Source organism: Rhinoderma darwinii, chromosome 4, assembly GCF_050947455.1.
Source record: "Rhinoderma darwinii isolate aRhiDar2 chromosome 4, aRhiDar2.hap1, whole genome shotgun sequence".
In the NCBI taxonomy this organism is placed as follows: Eukaryota; Metazoa; Chordata; class Amphibia; order Anura; family Rhinodermatidae; genus Rhinoderma; species Rhinoderma darwinii.
Genome location: NC_134690.1, coordinates 375,734,838 through 375,745,375, shown reverse-complemented (window position 1 = coordinate 375,745,375; position 10,538 = coordinate 375,734,838). Strand labels below are relative to the sequence as shown.

The window sequence follows — 10,538 nt, the reverse complement described above, 5'->3', positions numbered from 1 at the left end:
CTTTTGAAAAGTTCGCTCATCTCTACTCAGAACGTCACATCCTGTGATGCAAAACAGGAGGCGCCATCTTACCAGTGCACGCTAAACACGTTGCCTCAGTGACGTGTCCTAGCAATGGACGTTACTTCCGGTGTGACACCACGTGGAGACTGAATGCAGCGGCTTCCTGGAATACGCGATACAGCGTGTGACGTCGTCTCAAAGCATGACAATCAATACTGAGGTGAAAACAAATCGGCCATAATTACCTTATGAATAGAAGTTAACCGGCTGACTTGTATCAAAGTGTAGACTCCATAAGCCAGGGTAACTATATACATGCCGAGAGACAGCCCAGAGACTGTATACAGCGATGTATAATCAGGGGCGAGGGACATAGACGTTCTCTGTATACAACCCAGAGTCTATGGTTTGTAAGAACGTCCAGGAAATATATATAGCGCCACATGTTCTTCTTCTGGTCTCTATGAGCAGATATCAAAAACTGGAATGTAACATTTGGTGGAGTGGTCAGTGACTGAATTTTCTTTTTATTTTGCTTACGTATCAGTAGTGTCAGACTGGGGTGCCTTGAATACACCAGAATAAATTATTCTGTGGGTTTACTCTCCATCATGTGCACGGCCATTTTTAATTGTATTGTAATCTTTGTTGTTATTATAGCACACATAGGATATATCATTAGCACGGTCTAATAGGTTATTTGTGGATGATTCCATAAGAAATAGTCCCCATTGGCAGGTGATTGGCTTATCTTCTGCTGGACACTAGTGGGCCAGACTAGTGCCAGAACCTGACCTACAAGAGGATCCTCTGGTACTCTGCTGAACCGGTACAACCCTGGTTATTAGTCATTATGTAAAGGTGCTAAAGGGTGTTGGCTTGATTGCTGAAGAGAAGGAAGCCACTGGTCCCAGGATGAGAATAAAAAAGAAGACTAAAGTGATTTTTTGTATTTATTTTTTTAGGGAGTTTTTTTTTGGGTGGGGGTTAGGAAAGATTATGGGGACAGGGAACAATAAAGTTAGCTCCCTGCTTGAAGTGCTCCTTATTTCCTGAGCATACTCTTCTTCTTCTACTGCTTTTGGCCTATAGTTGGCATCCATGTTTGGTTTTCCAGGTGTGATGTGGACTCACATAACAATCGTCCATGAAGATATTTGTTCACAGTTGTTTCCAGCATAACTGGTGATAAAGCCATGCTGTCTATGGTGTTTGATAGAGCCACAAATGACAAGCCTTGGTGTAGGACGCAGGCCTGGTGCAGGATCTCTAGTTCCAGAAGAAGAGGTACATCCTTGATGGTATGAGTCATATATTGATTGAACTTTTTTTTTGCCTCCTGGGCATGCTCTTCTTCCTCTACTGCTATTGGCCTATAGTTGCCATCCACGTTTTATTTTCCAGGCGTGATGTGGACTCACATAACAACTGTCCAAGAAGATATTTGCCCACAGTTGTTTCCAGCATAACTGGTGATAAAGCCATGCTGTCTATGGTGTTTGATGGAGCCACAAATGAAAAGCCTTGGTGTAGGACGCAGGCCTGGTGCAGGATCTCTAGTTCCAGAAGAAGAGGTAAATCCTTGATGGTATGAGTCGTACGTATATTGATAGAACTTTTTTTTTTGGGGGTCCTGGGCATGCTCTTCTTCCTCTACTGCTATTGGCCTATAGTTGGCATCCATGTTTTATTTTCCAGGCGTGATGTGGACTCACATAACAACTGTCCATGAAGATATTTGCCCACAGTTGTTGCCAGCATAACTGGTGATAAAGCCATGCTGTCTATGGTGTTTGATGGAGCCACAAATGAAAAGCCTTGGTATAGGATGCAGGCCTGGTGCAGAGTTTATAGTACCAGAAGAAGAGGCGCATTATTGATGGTATTCTGTGAATATTAATAATTAGAATGAATTTAGTTTAATAAATAACATTTATATTTTATACTGTATAGTTAATAATTGAAAACATTGCATATGATAATTTTGATTATATCCCAGTTGGAAAAAGCCAAAACAAAATAAATGGTGCAAATTATAGTTTTTCCTTTGCTCCTTTCTTATTATTTTTTTAATACTGACTTTAAGCTTAAAAAGTTCCTCCAATGACCATGAGAGACATCATGTCCTCTACCAGAAATTTAACACGGATGCAGCCTGGAGAGCAGATTGTCTGGTTACCTATAGATGTGTCCTCCCTTACTTTTTCTTTAATTGCATTGTGTTATACAATTTGTTATGATACCAATTCAATACAATCTCGCGCCATCAGTAAAAAAACGTTTTTTTTTTACATGGGAGTCTACGGACAACAGATGGCTAACAGATGACTCTGATAGCTACCATCTGTCAGCCATCCACAGCTCATAGCTTACTATGTTAAAAAAGTATACGTTTAACATATATGTTTTGTTACTGGATGGTGTCATATATGTCTTTTTAACATGGGAGTCTATGGGCTCAAATGGTTGATGGATGGTATCGTTCTGAGGCAGCTGTCAGAGGTATATATATACCTTTGTTTTTTTTACATGTTTGTTTAACATCTTGGGTTATGTCGGATTTAGAGGGAAAGTCAGGAAGGACACATCTGTCAGTAACTATATGTCGTCAGAAGCCTTTCCTGCAAAGCCCCTTGGTGTATAATCTTGCTAAACAACTTTAATCATGAAGAACATAGATACTTACATTTGATAACGGAAGGAGCAGATCGCTTCCGTTTGATAGAACATCCAGGATTGAGTCTCTGCATTGGTTTTTGATGGTTTATTCCAGATGCTGTTCTTTTGGCTGCACTGCAGTTCTCTCTGAATGTCTGTGAGTATGGAGTGTGATGACTGGTAGATGGCATGTCCTCATTTTCGGTGGTGTTCATTAAGAGCAGTCTGCCCCCACAGAAACGGCAATGTGCTCTCTCGTCTTTAAGACTTGTGAAACGTCCCACCCTATGAAGACAGAAAGTGGTTAGCAGACAGGAATTGGTCAGGAATACCAGACATTATAAGATGGACATGGATTTATACTTATATTATATGGCCATTTCATAAAAGATTGCTTGATAACCGAATGGAAGATGCCTCAATGTGTTTGAGTGAAGACAGTATATACCTATAGATTTACTTTCCTCTGTATATTCTAACATAAAAATAAATATCTAAATATGGAGGCCAAAAACACCAGACCCTACTGTCATGGATGCCAAAACCATGTCATTGCTTCATAAATATGGCATTTATGTCAATTCCATTTCTTAATGCAATTACTCCCAAAAATTGGCATTTATTGATAAATTACCTAAGTCTGCTATAGTGTAGAAAAAAAGTATAATGACAGCTCTGCTGAATCTGTAGTAAATGGCCAAAGATACATAATACCAAAAGTATCAGTCTGAAGTCTTTCTATAATTTGTGAGTCTTTATAGGTACATGAAAATGAAATATCAACTTACCGGTTAAGACACCATTCGCACACGTAGTTGAATTTATAATTGATGTCATAGGTGTGGTATATGTTCACCGGTGGTAGCTCAGGGTGGACACGGGTGACACTTTGAGCATAGGACTTCCACAATTTGCCATGTCCATCTTTTTGCACTCCATTGATGAGCCAGCAGGCAGCATGACACATTTCGTGTATTAATGCATCTCTAACGCGATCTAAAGATAAAAAAAATAATATAATTTCAATAGGTATTAAAAGATTTTCTATCAAATATTGACATTCGAAAGCAGTCGTCATTTTTTTTTTTTTACATATTATGAAACTTACCTGCAGAGTCACAGACTTTTTCAGAGATCTCAATCTTGGAATATTGATTTACATCCCCCTGTACATTACAACACCGAGCAGATGTCGCAGTCAGTCTTTTACTCCAGGTTATTTGTAATTTATCAGGAAGCTAAAGGAGCAGTTGGAAAAATAAAAAACATTAAGATCTATCAAGCACAGAGCTAAATGCAGTCACATCTCCGAGCTGCTTAAATGTCTCGGTTGTGACTTACTTCCCATCTGAGTTTTTTACAACCTTCTGAAACCAAAGCTAATACGTGGTGACTGTGTGATGAGCAGATTTTACCTATAATGATATCTAAAAATCACTTGAAAGACATTTTTCTTCCAAAATCAAGACAATATAGTTAAATCTCATAAATCTTCGTCCATGCATGGTAGGCCTCTTGCACAGATAACAGGGATTTTTAAACAGAAGTAGCTACATCTCTGGCCAAACTAATAGAGGCTTCTGGAGATTTGTGGAAATGGTCAGAGATTTACAGTAGTGTGTCCTATAGCACTTTCTCTTGGAAATCATTGGAGAATCGACTCATAGCTTTTGTAGACAATAATACGTCATAAGATAAATTTAAGTGGAATACACCTTTAAGTTGGCTATAGTTAATGTGGAAAATGCAAAACAAAATACATTGGTTACAGCCATGATGGAGCTTCTATGCCCTCTATTTGTATTGGGAACTCCAGATTTCTTCCATATGCTAAAGAAAAGGTCGGATTTGTCCATCGGAGTATCAGTAGATCCTCCGGTAGGGCTAGACACAAGGGATAACTCTTCTCTACCTCTAAGAAATATCATGAAGAGAGTTCACAATGAGAAAACGTACGTCTGCATGTGTAACCCAGAGATTGACAATACGATACCTGGTTGTTAAACACGGTCTGGTTGTATAGCTTGTACAGTCGTGTTACCAGCTCCTGTTTGGTCGCCTGGAACTGACTCATGTAAGGGGATGTGGATGATGTTATGTCCTCGATAAAACAGTTATGGATGTTACATTTAGGTCTCCTGAAAGAAATAAAAGATCATATATCGAACTTTGATCACCTAATAGAGGGACAATATGAGTAACTGTTGTATCTGCCATAGGGGTATGACATATAGCAGCCATAGATTCTGACAGGGGGAAGCTTGGCAACAAAGTACACCTCCCCTACGGAAACATGAATCTGCATATAACTCACCTTTCCTCTGAAGTGGGGTCCTCAAGATATTCAACAGGGTCTTTATCTGTATAGAAATATGCAGCAGTGAAAATCTTTTCCAAAATGTAAGATAGAATCAACATTGGAAGGTTTATATTAACCCCTTAAAGGCCATGTATACCTTTGAACCCCAATTTATTTGTTTTAGGTGATTTAAAAATGTACTTTAATTAAAAAAAATGTTTACGATCAAACTTCTATGTATCCTCTATACATAAAAGCTGTATCTTTTGTCAAAGCCGCGGCCGTCTTGTCATCTGAACTGACGGCTCGGCTGAAAGCTGGTCCTGTGTGTCTCTGATGCAGGATCCAGCAATCTAAGTTTAGTTGTCATGTCCACCCTCCCTCTGCCTAACCAACTAGATGCCGGGATCAAAGTTATCTCAGTCACAGTCAGGTACCCACGGAGATCGCATGGACACAGATACTATGCGTGCACACAATGGCGTACATGTATGTCGTTCTGCGGCAACTACACCATGCAGGTGACATATATTTACATCATTCTGTGTTAAATGGCTAAAGAGGCATTTTAATTAAACGTAACAAATGAGAAAACGTACATAAATAATAATGTCTACAGGTAGGGTAGTAGCTACTTACAGGGGCTCTTGATCAATAAAAGGTTATCTGCCACTAGGAAGGACCTCTGTAAAGCTGTAATATAGACAAGCTTGCAGGGGCACTTGCACCCTACCCCCTGATATGCTGATCTTGGTGTGAAATCCAGCATGTGTTCATTGTAAACAGTACATACTAGCGGCAGTAAGCACTAGCAAGACTATGTCTAGATGTATTCCCATCCTGGCTCCAGATCATCACTTTATTAGACTATTTTAGCTCTTCTCTATTCTGGCACGTTGAAGAGGCCATGATTGTAGGGGATGTGTCTCAGTGACTGACTCCATTTTAAGTTTTAAGCAAGAATATGAATAAACATGGCTAGTATAAGAAACTAATAAGAGAATAGGATTCCCAGCAGATAGACCCTTTGGCTTTCACTACACATCACTGGGAAGGACCTCTGTAAAGCTGTAATATAGACAAGCTTGCAGGGGCACTTGCACCCTACCCCCTGATATGCTGATCTTGGTGTGAAATGTAGCATGTGTTTAATGTAAATGGCGCATACTAGCGTCAGAAGTGCTAGCAAGACTATGTGTAGGTGTATCACCATCCGGTAGGCTTTGTGGCATTCTACTTTTGCATTTTGGCCCATGATCATCACTTTTTTGGGTCATTTTAGCTCTTCTCTATTCTGGCACCTTGAAGAGGCCATGATTGTAGGGGATGTGTCTCAGTGACTGACTCCATTTTAAGTTTTAAGCAAGAATATGAATAAACATGGCTGCATTTAGTATAAGAAACTAATAAGAGAATAGGATTCCCAGCAGATAGACCTTTGGCTTTCACTACACATCAAAATATATTTTACAAGTCTGGTTACACTTTGATGTCATTGATGTTGTACTTAAATTGATGTCGTCCATAGAAAAGTTATTGGCACTGACCCGTGACAGCAGTTGTTGGTGTTATTATTACGCAGTCATCGTCATCGCTGTCACTGACCACTGGAGATTCCCACTGCTTAGAGGCATCAGTAGCTTCTGTATCAGAAGTCCTGAGTCCTGAGAATAACAGAGAAATGAACAATGTACTATGTCCAATAACATAAATCTAGATTGTATCTATAAAACACAGCAAATGACATCTTACTTTTGCGAATTGGTGTTTCCTCGCTTCTAAAATCATCATCATCATCATCAGAAATCACAATGACATTGTTGGATCTGTAGAAATAAATATAGACATATAATGAGTGGGGAAAATTCTAATATTAGGACCTCAAAACTCCTATTAACTGGATAAAATTGTCAATAGCAGTAGATCAGGGAATATAAAGTAATACAGAGCCCACAAACCACCAGGATCTTATATGAAGCCTGGATAATGGATGCTGGTGGTCCTCAATAGAAATGTCTCCTAATGGGACCTGAGTTCAGCATTGGAGAAGATGTGTTATTATCCTACCTGTAGATGTCATTGCTTGATGATGGTAGCGGTGTATTTATATCTGATAAAGAAAGGTAACATTTATATATTAGCTTTTCATCATGAATAATAGCACTTATTAAAAGAAAATAAACAGGGCTTAATGGCGTTGTCCGGGATCAAGTAAAACAGGCCAAGAGGGAAAATGGCGGAAAATAATAAAAAAAAGCCACTGGCCTCAGCGGTGGCTGCCGTGGTTACTTGTGTCGTCGTGATGACATGTAGCTCAGCAATCAAAGACTAGCGGGGACCAGCGGGGGATTCAAAAGGTAAGTAATGCTTCTTTTATTATTTGGTGCTATCCCTTGGCCTTCTTATTTTTAATTCCAGACAAACCCCTTTAACACACATCCCAGTCTACCAAGAAATCCTGGTCTTGGTCTCTAGATGATCACTGAGACATCTTATTCTAAATCTCATCCATTGTAAAAAGTGAAGTATCATATAATGAAAAGGAGATTTTCCAATATGTCCCTTTTAATGTGTTTTAGACTTCGCCCAACAAGTAGGCCACACTTCAAAGAGAATCTGTCACCAGCTATATGCTGCTCTATCTAAGGACAGTATAAAGTAGTGCCAGAGACCCTGATTCCAACTCTGTATTACTTACTTGTTAATGATCAGTAGTTTTTATAAAAAAATCACTTTTTCTCCTGCAGGCTGTATTCATGAGCGGCAGCTACTAGCCCCGCCCACCAGCTGCTGATTGACAGCTTTCTCCCATACTGTGCATAGGGAGAACTACCTGCCAATCAGCAGTGGGTAGGCGGGGCTAGGCCTCAGCTCATGAATATCGAGGACTACATAGCGCACCGTAAGTAATCCTCAATATTCATGAGCTGCAGTAATCACAATACTACCAAGTTTTACAGAGATCTGGGGTGGTGGGTATATACCTGTATAACCAGGCTGGGAAAGTTTGCTGATTTACTCTGTGAGTAATGCCTGTTATTCAGCTTTCCCAGAAAGATATTCAGTAATAAATGTGAAGTCCCGCTTTTGAGTTTAACAAGAAATATGACTAGATCCCGGTCCAGGGGCCCAGACTGCAGAATAGTGATCGTGAAGACTGAATAGTGGGATTTATAACTGGATATTTTGATTCTTGTAGAGGGACATATCAGTGTACAGAGACTGTAGTGAATAGGAGCGCAGTACCTGGTTGGCGGGGTGTTAGCCCGGTATTGAAACCACCTTCCTGTTCTTGATTTGGAAGTCTTGGTTTCTTTCTGGGACGAGGCTAAAAAAAGAAAAGGAGCAATCCAATGTATGCACGACAAACAGCAGAGCAGCGTACATAATATACAGAACGATCACTAGAAATGAGTAACTAATAGTAACTAATAGCCACTAATACAGGATGTCACTTTTCATCTTCCCTCTCTCTGTACTAGAAGTATATGAGTAAGTTATGGCTGAGGGCACGGCATTACATCAGGTTAGGAATGATCATTTTTTATGTTTTTGGTAACCTTGTAACAGAGGTGTAACTTGAAGTACCTGAGTCTCAATGCAAAATCTGTAACTGGACCCCCCACCTATCATGTGCCATTTATACTACAGGTGTCTTCTTATGTGGCAGGGGTTCTTCTGTGACTATGACAGTAACTTCACGCCACTTATAGATACACCCCTGCCCTATAAAATAATATGTATTGGTGGCCTAGCATGCAGGGCTTAAATATATTTTGGGAAGTTGTAAGGCAAGCTATGGTGGCGCTGAAGGGGAACTAAACACTTGCTGCTGGGTTCCTCCATAAATTATAGCTGATCGCTGAAAGTCCCAGCAGAAGAACCCCCTGTACATAGCTTATCTGTAGGGGATCCAGACATAGCACTCACTGTAGTTCCCAACTAGTTATAGCTCCCCCGACAATAGAATAGTACCACTTATCTCCTACAATGTATTGATAAGAACCTGGTATCCAAGGTCTACTATTTTTATGGACTGTCCATGTATTCATAGATGGTTGGCAAGTGCATTTCATATACAAGCTAGCAGCAGAAAGACATGGGGCACTTGGCCCAGCACAAAATAGTGGCATTTTAGGGAAGTGGCGGCTCACCTGATGTAAATCCTCGTCACTACTAGCGTCCTCTGAATCGGACAGAACAATGATGCGTTCAAAACGCTTTTTTTTAGCCATTTTCACAATGACAGCAAATCACAATCCTCACTCTATAACGCCTTCAATCACCCTCAGTGGGATTATCTATAACGTGGCATTTAGAACTGTCTGTTATATTGTGACATCATCAACATGACATTGATATTGTGACTTCATTATAGGAACATCCCCAGATGTGTCATGTGACATTGATATTCTGATACTATTACATATATGTTATTATATGAATATATATATATATATATATATATATATATATATATATATATATATATATATATATATATATACATATATATATATATATATATATATATATAGTTATAAATCTCTATCTATCTATCTATCTATCTATCTATCTGTCTATCTCATATCTATCTATCTCATATCTATCTATCTATCTCATATCTATCTATCTCTCTATCTATCTCATATCTATCTCATATCTATCTATCTATCTATCTATCTATCTATCTATCTATCTATCTATCTATCTATCTATCTATCTATCTATCTATCTATCCATCTATCCATCTATCCATCCATCTATCCATCTATCCATCCATCCATCCATCCATCCACAGTCCACTTGTAGATGATCACAGCACTCCATACAGCTATATATTAGGCCATGTGCACGCTATCAGAGGATAAATCAGTTCTCCAATTGAAATGCAAAAAAACCATAGAACAGAATAACGGCACCAGGACTTCCAGATAGATGAAAAAAGGGTGGATTTATTCACCTCAAGTGAGCAGCGACGTTTCGGTTCGTCACAGAACCTTACTCAAGCTGTCAGCTGGAAGTCCTGGTGCCGTTATTCTGTTCTATGGTATATATATATATATATATATATATATATATATATATAGCCAAATAGGATCCAGCAGCACTGGTATTGTTTGGGTGAAAGCCAAGGGGTGCAGACCAAAATCGCAATACTGTACGGTACAAAAAATAGGCAGCACTCCGTTCATATAATGGGGAAAGAAGAGGGTACTTTATTGTCCCATAAGTAGAGCTCCTTCCTCTGGAGCCTTTCTTAAGCTTGAGAAAGGCTCCAGAGGAAGGAGCTGAAACGTTGCTACTTATGGGACAATAAAGTACCCTCTTCTTTCACCTTTATATGAAAGGAGTGCTGCCTATTTTTTGTAACGTATATATATATATATATATATATATATATACCACATAGATTAATATAGTGGGATAGTGGAGCATACTTTTTTGCCACCAGTTTGTTGGGAGCAAAAATGGCGCAGGTTTTTTTTATAACTTGTACAGAAACAACAAAATTCAGTACAAGATATTCTGCTGCAACGTCTGATCAGTGCCGTTTTACTCCTTAGATGCCTCGGTC

The 10,538-nt window shown here is 39.3% G+C and overlaps 1 protein-coding gene across 1 annotated transcript; it reads right to left on the bottom strand.

The window, feature by feature from the left end:
- Nucleotides 1-972: 972 nt before the first annotated feature.
- On the bottom strand, nucleotides 973-9,235 carry LOC142761370 (germ cell nuclear acidic protein-like). The gene is made up of 11 exons (XM_075864556.1): nucleotides 9,115-9,235; nucleotides 8,207-8,288; nucleotides 7,028-7,070; nucleotides 6,713-6,786; nucleotides 6,508-6,624; nucleotides 4,976-5,021; nucleotides 4,655-4,799; nucleotides 3,770-3,899; nucleotides 3,450-3,657; nucleotides 2,690-2,946; nucleotides 973-1,890 (listed from the first exon to the last, which is right to left on the bottom strand). Coding segments are annotated over exons 1-11 (1,185 nt in total). The 5' UTR covers nucleotides 9,196-9,235; the 3' UTR covers nucleotides 973-1,888.
- Between the last annotated feature and the right edge of the window lie 1,303 nt (nucleotides 9,236-10,538).